General features: G+C 36.9%; 1 protein-coding gene across 2 annotated transcripts; it reads right to left on the reverse strand.

Annotated features, from left to right (window-relative positions):
* Window positions 1-533: 533 nt before the first annotated feature.
* Window positions 534-19,419, reverse strand: gucy1b1 (guanylate cyclase 1 soluble subunit beta 1). Of its 2 annotated transcripts, XM_080879511.1 has the most exons (13): window positions 19,287-19,419; window positions 18,886-18,959; window positions 16,342-16,442; window positions 16,102-16,220; window positions 12,608-12,805; window positions 11,305-11,535; window positions 11,025-11,141; window positions 8,768-8,901; window positions 6,855-7,052; window positions 5,456-5,693; window positions 4,656-4,796; window positions 2,131-2,285; window positions 534-1,937 (listed from the first exon to the last, which is right to left on the reverse strand). In XM_080879511.1, exons 1-13 carry the CDS (start codon window positions 19,287-19,289, stop codon window positions 1,811-1,813), a joined length of 1,836 nt encoding a protein of 611 aa, XP_080735637.1. In that variant the 5' UTR covers window positions 19,290-19,419; the 3' UTR covers window positions 534-1,810. The 2 variants fall into 2 exon arrangements, with proteins under 2 accessions (XP_080735637.1, XP_080735638.1); XM_080879512.1 differs by lacking the exons at window positions 16,102-16,220; window positions 16,342-16,442; window positions 18,886-18,959; window positions 19,287-19,419 and adding an exon at window positions 13,024-13,217.
* Between the last annotated feature and the right edge of the window lie 161 nt (window positions 19,420-19,580).

Genomic DNA, 19,580 nt, shown 5'->3' on the forward strand with positions numbered 1-19,580 from the left:
ACTGGCTGTAAAAGGCTGCTTGTAATAAAATCCCTAAAGTTGCAATTTAAAATTAATTCTTTGCTAAGATGTCTGTTATGAGTGAACACTACAGTGGTTCGTCGCTTGAGTTAGGTGCCTTTTTTATGCTTGAATGATTCATAACTCAGCGTTGACAAATCCAAAAAAAAGTATTCCTCTGAAAATGTTCAGGTACAAGGACTGGACTGAAAATGAGTGAAAAGCAGCCATCTAAAAAGTTGAAAGACCTTCAAAAAGCAAAATATTTTAAAGAAAAGCGGTGGCTCAAGACTTTTGCACAGTACTGTATGTGGCCATTACCACAGAAAAGGGCTGCAATCTTCTGAAACACCACTAGAGGGAGTGCATCTCAAAAAAACATACGTGTGTGTGCCATACTTCAGCCTTTGGTCAAAAATAAAGACCATAAAATACTTAAACAGCTACATGATTCAGTCTGAATTTCCTGACGGATTATAAAAAAATAAATATATGCAGTACAAAATAAAATATCGATATCAAGTAATCCACACTTGTCCACATTATTTATTAGTTACCTCCAAAATAAACACCAGATAAAACAAGATGTCCTACAAGCACAGAAATGCACTCTTATAACACAAGAGGCACCTGTGTGTTGTCACACATTAAACCTCGGAGGACACTGTGTTTAGTTTATTAATAGTGAATTTGGAAAATATGTTGAAAAATCGTACAGTACATATACTCAAGTGAGATTAATCCAACATGTGATGGAGGCACAAAGTAGTGTCATACATAGCAAAATTTACCATACGTTTTCTTTTTTCATTTCTAAAAGTAATAACAGTTCTTTTCTCAAAAAAGGAATAAATACAAAGTAACATGACACAATAAATATGTAGCTTTATCTCAGTAACATACAGTAGAACTGAAAATAGCATTCAATATCATTTAAGCAGACATGAGGTGATTGTGCAATGTGTACAGAGGTAACATAAATATATAAAATAGTGTTAAGTGCTTTTAATACTAAGGGTATTTTAATAATTAAGTAATGGGTACATGTGAAGAACTAATGGCTCAAATGCTTTATGATTTGTGGCTTTTAAAAATACAAGTAAGTCTGTGTAATGTAAAACTGTATATGAATGTAGTTGGCACAGTAGTTTTTATGATACAGATTTGACATCAGTATTATATATATAATAATATCTAGTCTAAATCTAAATTCTCATTTGTTATAATAATCTTGAAGCCAGTGTAATATATTCAGTGTAAAACTATAAATTCTCACATTTGGTGAACAAGGACAATAATGTAAGCTCTACAGTCATTTTCATTAAACTAATTAGTCCAATTTTTACTTACATTTAATATATTCTGTACCTGTAAAATTTAATATGATGATGATAAAATAAAGTATACTCTGAAATTACTTAATTTGGCTATAAATTGTCTTTTTTTTGGCACGCTTCACACTACACAAACACGGCAGACAAAAATGGAAACTAAAATAAAAATAATCAATAAATGGAAATTGTTTTGTTTATTAAAACCTTTAGTGTGTAGTCTAATACACCACTTTGTATGTATCAAACGTATCAAACTTGACTGCACCAAATACTGTATCACGGACCTCTCGATGAAACGCTACACAGCTATAAAATGTAATGGCAGACCATGGGTACGTAGAGAGAGGCGGGTGTTCGGATAGACAAATGTGTTTCATCATAATAAAAATATCTGCATATGTGTCACCTGATCCAACCCATCCCTGTGTCAAAATGTGACAGGACATGACCGCATTAATGCAATCCTTCGATGAGCCTTAAGCGTCTGTGGGCTTCCTGGAAAGAAACCACACCTTCATTGGCTCCTTCTTTCCTTTCATGGTGACCGGGCCCCGATACTCCAGATGAAACTGAGGGTCGGCATTCTCGGCAGACTGCAAACACCTGCAATACAACGCTACATATCACACAAGCTGCACACTTGCCGTGCTCACGTCCACAGTAACTAGGTTTGTTTTTCCTTATATATGCTTCATGTTTTATGTCTATTAATGGATATTTTATTAAAAGTTAAAAGAATAAAAAAAATTCTAGCAGTACAACTGATCCTGAAAAATAAGGAGACGCTGCTGCTCACCGGTACGTATATTCAGACACGTTTATTTTTCCTTTTTCACCCGTCGTCTCTGTACGGCTTGTGAGGTTGACCGTATTTCCAAAAAGGCAATATCTGGGCATCCTCTGCCCAATGACTCCGGTCACCACCTCTCCTGTGTGGATCCCAATAGTAATCTGAAAAGAAAAGAGAAGAAAACGTGATCGAAGCGCATGTTTACACTTTAACCAAAGCAAAATAAATGCTGCAGTTACCTAAAGACATCCCTGTTTCTTTTCAAATTTGCAAACTTAACTTTAAATACATCTCTGCAGCACAGATCATTAGTTATCTGCTGTACATTTATTTGTAAAACAGCACACAACAAACCTTATTTATTTACTTAATAACTATGGTAACAAAATTTCCTACTTTAAATCCCGTGTACATTATAACTCAAGGACTTGAATAAATAATTTATGCTTTATAGAAATAAATTGCAAGTTTTGTGTTGGCACAAATTCTTAAAGCCATCGACTGACATGTGGTTGGTAAATATAAGGTTGACTTTGCCTGAGGTGTCTCCATGCACAAAATTAAAATTTCCTTGTAGTTTCAAATTTGCAGTAAACAGTTCCAAAAGAAATCCCCGGCAATCAAGAGACTAATATTTACACTTAATCTTATAGGCACTTCAGCGCTTGCTGCCATCAGAGCATGAACATGCCAGGAGTGTTTGGGACAAATGAGAATCTATTTTAAGCCACAGGATCGTGAAATGATTTGAGTCTGTTTCTGCTACTAAGCCAGGCCCCTCTTTAGCCAGTGCCATGTCTGAAAATAAACAGTCTTTTGTTAACCAGACACGATTTTCCAAAGTTAAGTCTCAACAGTCATTGATATAATAACAATCTCCAGCACTCACTTCAACAACTTCTCATTGCTCATTACTTCAGCACAAAAATACATTCCCAGATGCGCAGGTATAATTATTCTAAAATAAAAATGTGTATATATTAAGTGTAATAGAGTAAATGCCTGACACATTAATATGGTGCACTAATATGAGAATTTTCAAACTAATATTAGAAAGCCGACAGCGCTCCAAAAAAATCATCTGTGCCAAAATAACAGATGGAGTGCTTAGAGGCTGAAAAATAATTAAATGTGAAGGAGAACAGTTAGACAGTCAGCGCATCACCACACAGAGATAATCCAACAGCTATATAACAGACATGTTAGAGAGACAAGATGAAATACATGCAATGACATTATTTTCCAGTTAGTCCTTTTTTTGGTCTATTTAATTTGTTTTAAAAAATCCTCTGTGCACTAAAGTCTACACTGTTACGTTCTTAACTGTTACAGCCTGTATGTAAAAATGGAATTATAGTTTTGCATTTTCTAATTAATTTCTCTATTTCATTTCATTTCTACCTTTTTTTAAATTAAGTTTAGTTTTAGTTAGTTTCCAGAGTGTTTTTTTTTTCAGTTTATAATAATATATTTTAGTCTTTTTACTAAATTAATTCATGTATGGAAGACATGTGTCGGAGGCAAGATCTAAGAAAATCAGTTACAATAAAAACACATCATTTTTTAAAAGGACTTGACTTACAGTCTCATAGTCATCCAAAGTCTCAATAAACACATCCATCAAAGATATAATAAGATTTTTTCCAAACTATCAAACTAAGCATGTTTGCTTTATATTCTCTTTTTAGTTTAGTTTTCAAAGTTCATTTCAGTTAGCTTTTTTTTTCTTTTCTTAAAAAGTCTATTTTTTATTTGAAGTTTTTTTCCACATCTAGTGTTAGTTTTTAATTTAGCTTTTGTTTACTATAAAAGTCTTGGAGCTGACAGGTCCACAGTAAACTGTCCACAGTGAGTGACTGAGTGTGTTGATTCTCTGCCACCACAATTAAATTTGAACAACATCTGAACTGGCTTTAGACTAGACAGACATATACTACTGCCACACTGAGCTTCAGCAGGTGGAGGTAATGTTTCCTACACCTTCACATTTTCCTTTGCTACCCAATCAAACCAGGACTAATACAGGAAATCTTTCCTCTCACATGCATTAACTTCCCAATTTGGGAGAAATTATTCTTATTAAAACCAATTGTTTTAAAATCAAATCATAAACACACTTTGATTCACTTGTGATGATTCATCGTTGATAATCGCAATCAGCGAGCGAGACCTAAAGATTACACTCGCCACTACTGCCTTAAGGCACAACAAAAGTGACGGCTTTGCTGCGCTCTGGTGTGGTTCAGGCCAGTTACACACCTCACAATTTTTGTAACATGGTGGGCAAGAGTGTTCGAGGAGATCTCTACAGGCACGCCTATAATCTATCAGTGTTGGAAGCAGCTAAAACTATAGAAAAATAAATATATCCTGCTAATTTTCTCAGCAGCAACAGGTATTATTTAAGGTCAAGCAAAAGTACTGTATAAAAAGTTGCTCAGCTCACATTTAGTTGCAATACAATTCCACACAGATAATGAAGTATAATATGCAGAAATGTTTTATTCTGAAACCTGAGATTCATCTCACACCTGCACTGGTTCATCATCCACTTTCACTTGTCCAGCAATCTCCATCATGTCGAGAGCAAGGTGGCAGATCGACTTTGCGTGGTGCGTGCACGGCTCGGGCAGGCCACTAACCGTCATGTACTTATCACCGACTGTTTCCACCTGTATAAAGAAAATAAACCAAAACATTTTCTTATTCTCCACATGAGTGATGTCATGACTTCTTTTTTCTTTTCTGCTTCTATTTACTTTTGCTTCATGTAGAATGATTTGTTCCCACTGCGCAACGGGGGGGTGGGGGGTGTTCCAATGTGCTGTGCAGCCAGAAATAAACTGAAACACCCCGAGATAAACACTTAAACACTTACATCAGCTTTAAGACATTCAGGGACTCTTTAAGCCCTGTTAAAACCCCTGGACCACCTAGCCCTTCAGCTTGTAGAGTAAATATTACTTTTTTTGGTGACCCAGTGCCTGAAGCCAATCTCATGGAAGAGGTCTGTTTGACTTCTGAAAGTGCATTCTTGTCTGAAAGCCTGGAGAGTAAATCTGTTGCACGAGGCCTATAAAATGGTGCAGTGCCATTGTAAAACTACACCCTGTTTAGATGTTGGTACTACCCTAAGTTAACTGATATAAATACTCTGCAACTGAGTTGCATATGCATAATTGCATAATATTATTCAGCAGCTTAGTGCATTACAGCTGCAGAACCAGACCTCCAGAGTAGAAGCAAAACTTCCTCCTTTCAGGCCTTTTTATTGACCACAAATTTACACCAGTATGCAATATTACGTGATGGCAAAGTTCCTGCTTCTGACCTTGTATACATAAGGGTTCTTCCGAGAGTCTGTCAAAATGTCAAAGCGTGTGTAAACATCGTTGAGCAGGTTGACGATCTTGATGGCTCCTTCAGCTGAGGCGTGCTTGCTGCAGAAAGCATTGAACCCGACAATGCCACTAAAGAGGATGGTCACGTTGTCATAGCGCTTTGCCGGCACCGGGCGTTTGTGTCGCAGCTCATTGGCAACAGATGGTGGCAGGACAGAATAGAGCAATCTGAGAAGGAGAAGAGAAATGAACATTCTGAGCGAGAGCACGGTGGTGCTGGGGACGCCGGGCTGAAGTCCGTCCTTTGGATCAGCATTTTGTTTGCACAGACACCACCTTTTGGTCATTTTGCTGTGGAAGCTGCTTTCAGAAAGGAGGGTGGTGTTTCTATGGTAACTGGTTAGATCATGGCTGCCTCTTAAAAGCAAAATACCTTCCTTGATGCATCATAATCTTAGGATGAATGATGCATACAGATGGCAAACTCTAAAATGTATTCATAAAAAAATAGTATATATATACAGCGCTTGAATACATATATTTAAATCTAAAATAGTTAATATTTTATGCACAGCCTTGTACCTCTAAGTTAAAAAGAAGCAAAAACAAAGAGTGATGTAGCATCTAAAAAGGCAACAACAGTGCAGCAGCAGTTCTCTTAAAATTTAGAGAAGCCATGAATTCAAATCAATGTCTGGAGCCCGAGGCAATCTGAGTCCAGAGAATGGTCAGAATAATAACGTGGGAATCCAGTGGGAGAGTGAAAGTCTTTTCCTAAGAGAAGATAAACTGCTACAGCGCTCTTAATAAAGATCACACTCCACCCTTCTCCGTCTCCAGCTGTCACCCACTGCTGTGACAAAATACAATGGCAGGCCTTTTTCTGACAGGGACTGAAGAGAAGCTTAAATATCAGCCCCTGCTTGCCCTGCTGTCATACATCCTTAATGCAACTTTATTGTACTGAGACCTGTGTCTTTCTGTATTGTCGGTGGTTTGCCCTTAAAAGGGAAAACTGGTTAAGGCTTCTCTTTATCTCCCTACTCAAGACTTATAATAAACAATCTTTTTTTATCATTTTTTCCTAGCAAATGAATCATGACAGTGCTATTAGAGATTTATAGTAGTGAATTTGGATACTACACACAACCTACAGATAATGACATAACTAGAAAATGTAAATGACATCATTTAATACTTTCTTTTGTTTAAATAAAGTGAAAAAATGAAGGGAGACAGGCAACATGGGTTAAAGCTGCATATACTAGCTACATTATAATGTCAAAAAACTGACTGAGAATTGGTGGGTATAATACCTGTAATTAATGAATATCTGACCCCACACTGTACTTAAAGACTACTTTAATGAAAATATAAAAACAGTCAAACCTATCTGTCTTTTTCTTTTCGTCCTCCAGGGCTCGGAGTGTGTGCTGGAGGCGATCCGTCAAGATTTCCAGCTCTTGGGTCAGTTTGTACTCCTCACGAAACTGCTCGCCCAGCAGCACCAGGTCGCGCGTGGCGTCATGCAGCGGGATGTCACTTAGGTAGAGTCCCCGCCGTGTAAGATCGTCCAAGTTCATAACACTAACCAGAAAAGTAGGAACAGGTCAACAAAGAGAGGGCAAAAAAAGTGAGAGTCATAAATTATAAGAGATTTTTGCAGAGTGAAGCTGCTGGAAACATTTGATTTGTGTCTTGCTGTTCTTGTTCATATCAAGAGGTGTTATAAATTATACAGGACATAAAAAATGAGACATGAGCAGTGAAATCATCATCCTCTTGTGAGGGCTGAGAGCACTGTAATGTTTCCAGATAAATGCTGCTTTTTGTCTGGTGAGGTCAGACGCTGTGCTGTTCGGATCTTTTCTGGTCAGGTTGCATCTCGTTTTCATTCAGTAGCAGTTAAAGTCCTCCAAGGCAGCAACCTTTAGTGAAAACACTCATCCTACGAGCTGCAAACTGCCTTCAATGTAAGGGGACAAGACCCTTTTAACCCTGCCATCTCCTGGATCGAACAGTTTACTAAAAAATTCTGAATGATTACGTAAGAGCTACAGAGGATAACGTAGGTCACGCTCTGGCGATCTACCAGCCCATTGTCATTTCCAAAAGGCCAAGAGGAAAACACTTCTGAGTATTCTGGGTAATTGCTTGATTAACAGAGTGTGTAACTACATGGAAAAAATAACCTCATTTTCATTAGTGAGATTATAACAGATCTAAATTACAAGTAAATCAAAAACAGATCTTCTGTTGATGTCTCTTCTACTTTTCATCAATCATTTTCTTGCTCTAATTAACTTCACTTAGACGTTTTACACAGAATACTGTACACTATACACTGTTAAAGGATAAGCCTTGTAGTCATCTAGACCAGGGATGTCAAACCACCATATACAGCAATGTTAAACTTCATGAGACCTTACAGCACAGTGAAAACACATAATTGTCTCCTTGGTTTTTGTTAACTGATGTTTTTGATGACTCTGGTGAGCTTCTTTTTTCCCCTGAAGTTAGATCTATTTTTATTGTCGACACTTTGAGTGTGATTTTTGCAATCTTTAATGTTTGCATATGACCAGTATGTCCATTATTCTCAGATTCTGAAGTTAACCTTGTCGTTTAAACACTCTGGCTGTTTGAGGGGACCTAATTAGTCTCCGTGCATCTAGCATCAGCATCGCCAGCTGGACATAAGAAATGCAAAATGCACAACGAAAAACATTATTACAGATGTCCAACAGTATATCATCAGTGAATATCTGGAGGACTTAGACAGAGTACCACCATTAACTCTGTAATAGACTCCTTCTGACAGCAGCTCTGATTCAAAGTAGCATCCACTTCACCTGTGTTACGTTAGCTGTCTTAGATTATGGTTAGACTATATATGCTGAATGTTAAGGTTTGTCTCAGCTCACTGTAATTTGCAGAAATTTTTAGTTTTTTCCAACACTATCATGTAGCATTGCAGCTCTAAAAGTGGAAATTAGTTTCTTATATTTTGGTTGGAAACAAAAACCACAGAAAGAAAAGCACATCGTTAGTAACCTTCATGCATACGAGCAATTAACAGTGAACAAAACTCTTCCTTTAAAAAAATCAGCTTTATTTCAAATATTGGTTTGTCATATTTCTGCATTTACAGAGATAGATTATACTTTGCTGTAAGTCAAAACCTTGAACCTTTAGATTTCAAGATGTCTTCACCTGAAATCTGAGCATTCTCATTCTGTGGGTAAAAGTAACATTTTTCTGGTGTGCATATTCAGTCAAGGCTTCTGCAACTGATGGCTTACCTGGGTGAGCAAAGAAAAAGGATGTTCTCAGCCTCTGGCAAATAAATCATCTGTCCTTTCAGTCTCAGACAGCTGATCTCCACCCCCGTCAGCTCGTCCTCATTCTCTACAGTCTCCACATTCAGCAGGCCCTCCTGTCAGGATTACATCCCTCTTGTGAATATTTCATGATGCAGTGCGTTCATCTCTAAATGTGCTTCCAAACTGGGTGCCAGTTTAGCTCGCACTTTATTTTTAAATCTGGCTTTTCATTTTAAATGTTAAATTTTTCAGCGCTCATTACATTAAATTAATTTTGATTTTATTGTGTAAAGAAAAAAAAAAGTAAACTCCTCTTTTTTGTCAGGGCTTACGTAGCCATGTAGCTTATGCCCCAAGAGTGGCAGTGCTTCAAGGATCAGTCTTGTCACAATTAATCTGAGTATAGCGGTATTATTTTGTCACTTAAGGATTAACCATTCCATGAGAAACCAAACCACACAAATTTTAAATTTGAAACTATTTTCTATTCTTGCTCTATTTTTACCTTGTGACTTTTCATTTGACTTCACACTGACCTCTGTGCTCATAAAATTAGCTTTTCAGATTAGTCTTTTCTCTGTTTCTCCCACAACTTTTTGTCTATTCTGAAAATCAACAAAGGTATATTCTAACTGTGCTGCATGACCCTCTTTGCTCTATGCATAAACATAAGCATTGTAAAACTGTATAGTAACTGTATAGCTTCTATAAATTGTAAGGTTTTACATTTTGTCATCATTGATTTAACAAAAACTGAGATAAAACAATGAGTGAAAAATGCATACACTCAATGACGTTGTAGATTTAGATTCATTTATGGACAGCTCTCTTAAGGTCCAATAATAGCATTTCAGTCAGATTGGGGTCTAGACATCTTCATTCTTTTCTTTTTCAGCCATTCTGATGTAGATTTTCTGTGGTGTGGATCATCATTTGAGGTTGAGTTTGAGCCAAGCTTGAGCTGTTGGGCAGGTTGACTCACATTTGATTCTAGAATACTTTGGATTACAGAGGAGTTCATGGTCGACCCAATGGTGCCTCAAAGGTGCCAAGATCGTGTGGCTACAAAACAAGCCCCAATCATCACCACCATGTGTGACAGTTGGTGAATTAGGTGTTTTGTTGGTTTTCACCTAACTTGGAGATGGGCATTGTTCCAGAGGTCTTGTGGTTTGTTCAGATACAACTTTGCAAATTTAAGCTTTAAGTCATTTCTCTTTAGAGAGAAGAGGCTTTCTCTTGGCAACCCTTCCAGACAACTCATACTTATTCAGTCGCTTTCTAACTGTACTGTCATGAACTTTAACATTAGACATGCAAACTGAAGCCTGTAGAGTTTGAGATGTAGCTCTTGGTTTTTTCTGCAGTTTCTCTGAGCATTCCATGGTCTGACCTTAGGGTGAATAAGCTGGGAAGTCCACTCCTGGGAAGAACTGTCTTGAATGTTTTCCACTTGTGAATAATCTTTCTCACTGCTAAATGATGGATTTTAGAGTGTTTGGAAATGACCAGAAAACCCTTCCCAGAGTTATGAGCAACAGCATTTGCTTCTCTGAGATCATTTCTGATGTCTTTCCTGCTGGGCACTATGTTTACACTCACCTGAATGCTCCATAACAGCAAAGAGCCAGAACTTCTACTTTTATAGAGATGCTCTCATTTGCTGTCAAACAATTGATCGAGTGAATTTGATCATCAGCACCTGACTGCTACTTACCCTCTTAATTACTATGAAGCAGCACAGGTACACTTACTTTATCACACAATTTCTGCATTCTGGTTTAGTTTTTTGTTAAATAAGTAATGTATGTAAAAGGTCAGGTGATGTTATTTATCTGAGGTTGTATTTACCCAACTCTAAAACTGGCTAGGGACCATATTATCTTAATTATGTTTTGATACCTAAAACCTTAGAATATAGACATGGTATACTCACTCTTTACTCTTGAATTTACATATTATTTCTATTTGTTTATATGCTCATTGCTCCCTGCATGGCAACAATTTCCTTCTCCTTTATTTTTTTTCACTGAGCTCCACAGCATCAAATTTTACGGCGCTTCTAAAAATATCAGTGACCTTATGAATATTAACACACTGTTAACACATTCTTTCAAACCGCATTTTAATTAATTAGACTTTGGTGTATTTTATTGATCTATTTCCTCTGCTAAACTAATACATGAAAAGTGATTAGCCAAACGGACTCGTGCAAACATACATATTTCATACATACCTTGCTACGAAGAACGAAGACAGTGTTGATGTGGGAAAGGATGCCGTGAAAGCTGAAGTCAATGTGAGGACGTACCAAAGAAAAAACTGAAGGAAGGATACAGGTACCCGGCTGGAGCTATATGATAAAAATATCCATATGTTAGTAACGTTGAATTTATTCTTTATATTAAACTATAGCATTATTATTGATAATAAAAGACAAAGCAAATATTTAAAACATAATTATTTGCTAATTTCTTGAAATTCTGAGTTTGGGAGAACTGAATGTGAATGCAGACCTGTGGCAGGACTCGGTATATGGCGTTCCCACACTGTGTGAGCATCAGGTCCTTGTCAAACATGAGGTGGAATGGAAAGGCCTTGCAAAATGTGTACGGGCTGATTCGAGTCTCCTGCGTGCCGTTCTCTTCAAAGCCATCGAGATCTTCGTAGAACGCCTCTTCCTCTGACTCCTTCTCCTCAATCAGAAATTTGATGTGGTCACACTCCTCATTTTTGGGTTGGATCATCTGCAGCACGTGAAGTTAATCAGTTGATAACATATTGACGACACTGATGCAAGACTAACTTTGTTGCACATCATTAGAGCACTATGACGGCCTTAAAGAGAAATCTGAACCTTAACGTTGCAATTTTCATTTCATAAACATAATACCAATAATACAAATGTTAATTTCGCATTTATTATATAGAATTAGGCGGGTAATAATGACAGAGTCCTGTGGTTTTATGGGCATAAGGCATGCTGACGTCAACCTGGTGTCTCTGCACCCTGTTGCCACAGCAACACTGGCTAATATTTCCAGAAATTGTGTGTCACATTTGGAGCGTCTGTCATTTTCTGTGCTTTCATTATAGAATTGCTGAAAGATATTATCCTGTCTGTATAACATGATTAAGTTTGGGAGAAAATGTCACCGACTGAATGAAGAGGAAAAGCTCAATCTAAACACAGTAGACGTCTGAGGGGAATAACGTGCTGCAGGGAATGGTACAGATTAAGGCTGAGGCTTTGGGTGGCCTACAATTAAAAAAAACAAGCTTAACAGTTTTTAATGCTGGTTTGTTAGAAAATTTTAATTTAGTGCTACTGAGATTAGCCTGGTTAAGTTAACATTTTAAATGTGGCTTGTTCTTCTATTCCCTCAGTCATTTTTGGTTCAGCCGCAGTGAGAGAAAAGTTTAAAAAAAATGAGGAGCAAGAATAAAACTCCTTGGAAGATTCCCACCGTCTCTATGCTAGAGACTCTATATCTTAGATCTAAAAATATCCTGTGACTCACAGACATTATCCAAAAATTCACTACTCAACTGCAGCTGTCAAAGTGTTCCCATTTGGGTATTTGAGACGTTTCTGTTGTTTAATCTTCACGTTACAGCCTCGCCACTTATATTGTGTGACAGAGACTTACACATTCTGACACAATGCAATGCAGGAACACAAGAGTGCCTTTGAATATTGTACCATAAATTAAAGGGGAGCGAGAAGAAGTCATATCCGTTCATTAGCAGTGACAGAGTGAGCCAAAGAGTCGAAGGTTTCACGATGCACAAAAAGGTAACAAAAGCAACAAAGGAGACCTTCATCTCTATCTCTGTTCCGTGGATTTGCTGAGCGACGGTTTTAATGATGCCAATCACTATGTCTTGCAGGCCTTCTCTCTCCGAGTAATAGTGAAGAATTAGATTGTTTCCTTTCTCTGCATCAGTGCAGCGAAACGAGGGAGCCCTCATCCCGGGATAAATGGTGCCCAGGTGATCGTGGAGAGCATCCAGATTCTGAAAATTCAAATCAAAGAAAAGAATATGTAACAGCCGATTGTAACACCAACCTCTATGTTGTGCAAATAGAAGAAGTTTAAAAGGTGAACAAAAAAATTAAAAGCTCAGCTGGGTGTTCATCATAAAACCTCATTAGACCACATATGACAACAGTAAGTTATCTTTAACTATTATCGCATCATGTGATCACTACTAAAAAGAAAACACATATACACCTGCACAAAGAAGCTGCACTCCCCCACATCACGATTTGCTTCTGCCCTTTGAAGTGCTGCTCCTCCTCTACTTGTTTTTTGTGAAAATGCAGACTGCGGGCCTCATGCAAGAACCAGCTGTACAAACAGATGTCTTACAAACTATGAAGGGATAGGCTCGTTTCTATGCAGGGTGAAAATAGGCTTCTTTCACAGAGTGCGACTTAATCTGAATGAATATGATTAAAAAATCCTAACAAACTTAATGCAAAATGAAGGGCACTACATCATAATCATCCTAGCACACCACTTTACTGAGAAGTACTATTATCAGCATATTTTGTCACAGCTGATTATACATTTTAGTAATTACTGAACACGGGATGGAAAGCTCGTGGATGATGTCTTCTATCATGCTGTTGTACACAGCACTGTTACCCTTCGTACTGTAATAAACGGAAATCTAATAACCCAGCGACTGTTTTCGCTTTGACCTTGCTTTCTTTTTAGTACCTGACATCACACAGCCTAAACTATAATTAGAGCATCACTGTGTTGCACTGAAATATCTACTCTTTCTAGAGGTTTTGAAGTCTTTTAAAAGAATACTGGCATTTCTTAAGTTTGCTGATTTCTGACAACAGAATGCGGCGGCACAGTGAGAAATTGTTCCTTTTATTAAAGAACAGTGTTGTGCAAAAGACTCGAGCCAACCCTCATTTCTTTATATTTTGCTTCCAGGCAGCCAGACATTCTTGTAATCGTTAAAGTGGTCTTGACTGATAGTTCTTCAGGCTTTCTGAAGTTCTTTCAAATAGGACTGCAACTAAAGATAATTTTGGTAGTCGACTAATCTGCCAATTTTTCTTCGATTAGTCGATAAGTCTTATCTCCGTTTCCTGGGCAAACCTCCTGTTCTAAGCTCACCTGCTCTAGTCTGCACACCTGTGAATGTCACCCTGTGATCTCGTCCCACAGCAAATTAAAATAATATAAATTTGAAAATAATCAAATGTATTTTTAACATTACTCAATAGGACTGTCAGAATAAAAATAAAATAAATAAAAATATGAAATAATACAAATTAAAGTGCTACTAGTATTTAAACAAAAGCAAGCATCATCCTGAGAAGTTTCCAATAGGTAAGCTAACATAAGCATCACAGTACAAACATTCACATAAACATGGTATCAACACGATGCACTAACTTAACTTTACCTATATTAGTAAATAGACTGTAGTGAACAGGCCACTTCAAGTAAGTTTATAGAACTGTGATGTTATATATCTAACAATTTCAGCTGTCCTCTTGGCTAGATCTCGCTTGAAAACCACGTTTTTAATGTCAATGACACTTTTTACCAGGATAAATAACAGATATATAAAAGTCACTTAGCCAAAAACTGATTGCAGCATCTACTTTGTATTAGAGATGTTATTTCTGGCTCTAAATTACTTGATATTCTTCATGAGAGATATGATTGACCTATTTTTAACAGTTTTTGGTCAGCAAGTCATTTCTAACAGCTTAAATTCCCACAATCATTTTTGATATGCACTGCAGTAGTGCTATAGTGGAAGGAAAGCTCTGTTTTGCACAGTCTGCATTTAACTTTGTTTGTTTTATGTGAAATGTGTTCACTTTTTTTTTTAAATCTTTGCTTCCATTTTCTTTTATCCTACTGTTTAGTGGTCGCGCTACGTTATTCTTCGTTAGTACTGAGTGCAGTCTTGGCAGACAATATAGACAATACTGCCCCCATGGCTTCCTGTAGTGTATTGCAGTTACAAAAACACATTTAGGTGGTATTAGGATATGACGTGAAAATACAATTCCGCATTGACACATTTTTATAGTCGACTTGATTGATTACACTGATGGATCGTTGCAGCCCTACTTTTAAAGTTGCTTTTTGAACAAAAAACCAAAAACCACAGAAATAAAAAAAAACAGCCATAAAATAGTATTTTTGCACCATCAAGGGGGTTCCCAAAGAGCTAGAAAGCTAAGCTGAAAAATGGGTTATCTCAAAAAACTGGACAAGTCGAGGACAAAAGAAGAAATGGCAGACCTAAAAATTATCTACAGCAGTTGAACTTTATCTGAAAGCCATGTCTCAGAAATAGGAAACAATTTAGTAAAGACCTGACACAGGGCCTGAGAGATGTCAATCTACTGTTTGCTGAAGTGTCACTGGAAGGGTGGCTGTTAAGAAGTTATTGTTAAGAAATGAAAACAGGGAGAAAGAACTGAAAATCAGTGGCAACAGGGCTACACAGTGACTGTCTACAGTGATCTGTGATGGATCCAACTTCCAACTTTCAAAGAAGAGTTTTGAATGTCCTTCAAAAAGCCTAAATAACTATTACTGAAGACTACTTTTTTAAGAAAGGTTGTCTCAGAGAGTTCAGGCTGTGTTAAAGAATAAACCTGGTCACAGCATTACAAACTTTCAAGTTGTATTTATACAGTATTTCCATTTATGTTTGCACATCTTTCAATAAATTGCTACACCTGTTTCCTATTTTACTATTAAAATATACAGAACTGAGGGATAGCCCAAGACTTTTGCAGAGTACTGTGCTATAAGTGTTTACTTAACTTGAGGCCTTTATGTTTGCTGATTTCTAGCAGCAGAATCCAGCTGCACAGTGTGAAATTCTTCTTTGTTTTACAGTATAACATTATTTTTTTAAATTTACTGCAAAAGTGGAATCTTACAAATACTCCCCGAACAAACGGTATTTATCAACATGAAACGACCGATTTACAACAATCCAGTGTTTTCACGTGACACCCAAAGCTGATTTATGCGATGTAACATATCCAGCTGACCTTTAAGCTAAAAAAAAAAAAAAGATATAATACAACATAACATTTTTTGTGCTCAGTAAATTCTCGTGTCTTTCAAACTTTACAGCCACAGTGCGTTAAGTCTGGCTTTCTGTTAAAAAGCCTCAAATCTCCAGCCTAAGAACTCTCCAAAACTCAGCAGAAAATATCATCCGAATGTTTTTACAGGCTAAAAACTCAGTGTGATGAATAAAACCTCCTCTCATCTTCAGTTCGCTCGTAAAGGCAAAGAGGAAGACTCTACCTGCAGGAATTCACGAACGTTTGAGCCCAGCACACGTAAGATGGTGTCATATCCTGACTCCTGGCAAAATTCAAAAAACATCTTGCCAAACATCTGCAAGATCTCTCCCGCATCAACTTCTGCAAAACAAAACAAAAAGCTTAATAAAATCGGGCAAATGTCTGCTAAAGCTTCATTTGTATCCTACATCAAATTACATTTATTTAATTTCCAGGGATTTAAAATCGTGCTGTTACTTACTGAGAACTTTGCTTGCAGCTGCAACAAGATCATATGTTTTGCCATCCTCATATATGATTCTAACGAGGAACTGGCCCTCAATATCAAGCTGAGCCTCCCTCCTGAAAACAAAGGGAAGCTGTTACTCACAAGCTACAGCGAATGTCACAGCAGAAGTAAACAGTCTCGTAGGCAACTTGTTCAGGAAACCACTACCTTTGGCTTTTTTGCAATTGCTTTTCTGTTTACACCAACAACTCGACACCAATGGTTGGGTCTTCTTTCATGATATATATTCAGCTGGAAACATTAAAAAAAGCTTTTGATATCGCTTTGAAGTCCTTGTGTGAATTGCACTGCTGAACAAGCAGAGATAGCTAATCAGGTTTAGATCTACTGCAGGTCCTTTGATACAATGCACTCCAAGCTCCTGAGTACATTTTGCTATTTATATCTTAGAAAATCCAATTTTCACAAAATTGTCAGAAAGCTTAATGAGCTTCTGATTGCAAATATTTAACTGAGTAAACAGGAATGATTTACAGGCCTGACCAGCAACCACAATTTTATCATAATGTGTCACAGCTGGAAAAACATACCGAGCTTTGAAAAAGTAAGAATTCTGATATAAATAACTCAGTTCATGAAAACCTTTAAAAAAGCACATGACGGAACCTGGTAAACTGAGCACTGAGTAACAGTGAGTTACATTTGGAGATGTAACATATAACCCTGAGCTGTAGCATGCTGCGCTGAAGCATGTTTTTTTGTGGTGGCTGGAAAATGACCACTCTGAAAACATTTACAAAAGGCAGCTGCTGCTCACAGGGTCATGCATAGGGCATAGAAGACTACAGATGAAAAATAAACTTCACTTTAAGCCAAATATTTCAACAGCTGAAGAAAATGGCCATTATTCTGGGGAAAGGACTCATTAAGACTAAACCTAAAGTTGACTAAACTTAAAGCTCTTAAAGTGTAAAATTTTTTATTTATGGGATTTTGGCAATTGGAGCACATTTGAATTATACTTTACTGTATATGAATAAACAAAGGATTCGTTAGTTTTGCTGCTGTATCCTTGTCAATCTTTAGTGTCCATATTAAACATATTAAGAGGCAACTGCCTCGAATGCCACCTCAGTCTAAAATGAGATAATAATAAGCTTACTTGATATTGCTCTCAGTATCAGCTCGAATGCTTTAGTTTCAAATCCCACTAAATCAGACACTGCGTCTCTTTCCTAAACAAGGTTTCACTGGCAGAAACCTGCAAACAGCACTTTCATTTGTCATCTAAAGCCACTATGTTCACAGCAGCAGATTGTCATATTAGAGGTCCCACTTATCAGTTTGTTCACAGTGTTATCACAATGTTGTTTGTCAACTCCATGAACTACTTTGCATCTTCACTTTCTAGACATGACAAAAGTACACTCTTTTATAGTTATAGTTCATAGTTATTTTTATACTGGTTTTATTTTTTATCTTTATTTATTTTGTTGTTATTGTTGTTGTTATTTCAGAGTGTGCAATAAAGATTCCTGTCTTTTGATGTGACACTGTGCAGTTGTACTGTCTGGTTAATGCTGATCTTTAGCAATGTTTCAAGTTGCATCTTTAGTGATTCTCCTACTGTTAAGTCATCATGTTTTGTCCAAAGGGGTGTACTTGCAGTTTTTCTTTGAAAAAATGTAAAAAGATCACAAAAAGATATTGCCAGCTTTTTCTGCAAAAAATAAAAATAAAAATAACACATTTACTTAAGTTACATTCTGGTGAAAAAGGCATTTTATTCAGTGACTAATAACATTTTGATTACAATTAAAGCAAACCTACTAGGCCTAAATATAAGAACCTGATAATAAATGCTTATTTAAAGCAAGAAATGGCAGATGGATTTAGAGAAGAGAGTTTTTTTCTTTTTTTTAAATGTTAAACTCCACTAATAAAGTGGATAATCTAAACAGTAAACAGCAATTATGATTATAGTTCCAGAGATCAACCAGTTCTATGAAAAAGTAAGATTACATTTATACTTTAAATATTTCCACTTATAGGTTGCAAATATATTCAAATATAGACAAATATGACAATAATTAGTACTTGAATGTACTTGATATTGGTGATTATTTATGCAGATTTTTACATAAGCAAGATTTTGAAAGCAGAATGATAGGTTTTTGCATTTCTTAGTAGGTTACTTCATCAAACAAGTTTTTTCAGGTCTGTACTGCATAGTTATTGCAGGTATTTACTTGTTACAATTACAAACAAAATGGGAAATAATAATAATAATAATAATAATAATAATAATAATAATAATAATAATGGCATTTTGTCACTTCACCAACTAACTTTTGGTGTGAACCTACATGAGCCAACAGAGGGCGGAGGGTAATCGGGTTAATCTGTTCCTGCTGGTAACACTGTGGCAGTGTATGCTGCTGGGCTGGCTGTACAGTATACATTAGGCCTGGCCTGTGTCCTTGTTGTGATCTGAGCTGCTACAGTGTAACCTTTGATACCAACATGGCTGAATAGTAAACACATCCTGAAACTCACTTGATGTCTTCCCACACTTCCGGACCGTAATTCCTCAAAACGAGGAGCTCCAGGGCGTGATTCACAAAACCATACTGTAAAATTTCAAAAACACGAGCAACGTGAGTTATATTTCATGGAACGAACGCAATTTTCTTAAAAAAATATATATGTATAAATTTAAATATGCTCATTACATTAACTATTCTTAAACATTTTATGACCTTTTGTGTTCATGTACGTTCTGTCCAGCCGTTAATATATTTTAATATGAGGATAATCATGGATATTATTGTAAAAACCGCTACATAGCGGTATTCCAACAGGAAACGACAACCGCAAATACACCGTTTCGGGGGGAAAATGCTACTTATTTAATTAGTATTCAAACACAATCGGAAATATTAATGTTAAATACTTACCATGATGTCCGCTGTTTCTCGTTTTCTTTATTTTTGAGCAAAATTATTAGAATCCAGCAAAATCTTCATCGTTTGGTACAGATGCTGACTGTCTCTGGGTCCAGCTCCCGTTTTTCAGTCAGCTTCTTACTGACAGCCAGGCTGTCCAATAACAGATCGGCAATGGCGTTACGTAAGCAGACTTTGACCAATGGCAAAGAAGCTGCTGTTGCCCAAGTGATGCTGGTCAACCTGCACTCTCCGTACATAGTTTCTGCTAAGAGCGTTCAGCTGTAATGCCCTGATAATATATTC

Source organism: Rhamphochromis sp. 'chilingali' (genome assembly GCF_963969265.1).
Source record: "Rhamphochromis sp. 'chilingali' genome assembly, chromosome: 4".
NCBI classification, from domain to species: Eukaryota; Metazoa; Chordata; class Actinopteri; order Cichliformes; family Cichlidae; genus Rhamphochromis; species Rhamphochromis sp. 'chilingali'.

What these genes read in the sequence shown, in the direction of transcription:
- gucy1b1 (XM_080879511.1), bottom strand. An exon ending in ACGTTCGTGAATTCCTGCAG is followed by an intron (nt 12,806 to 16,101) that starts GTAGAGTCTTCC and finishes TTGAATTTTCAG; the next exon opens with AATCTGGATGCTCTCCACGA. An exon ending in GAAAAGAAAAAGACAGATAG is followed by an intron (nt 5,694 to 6,854) that starts GTTTGACTGTTT and finishes TCTCCTTCTCAG; the next exon opens with ATTGCTCTATTCTGTCCTGC.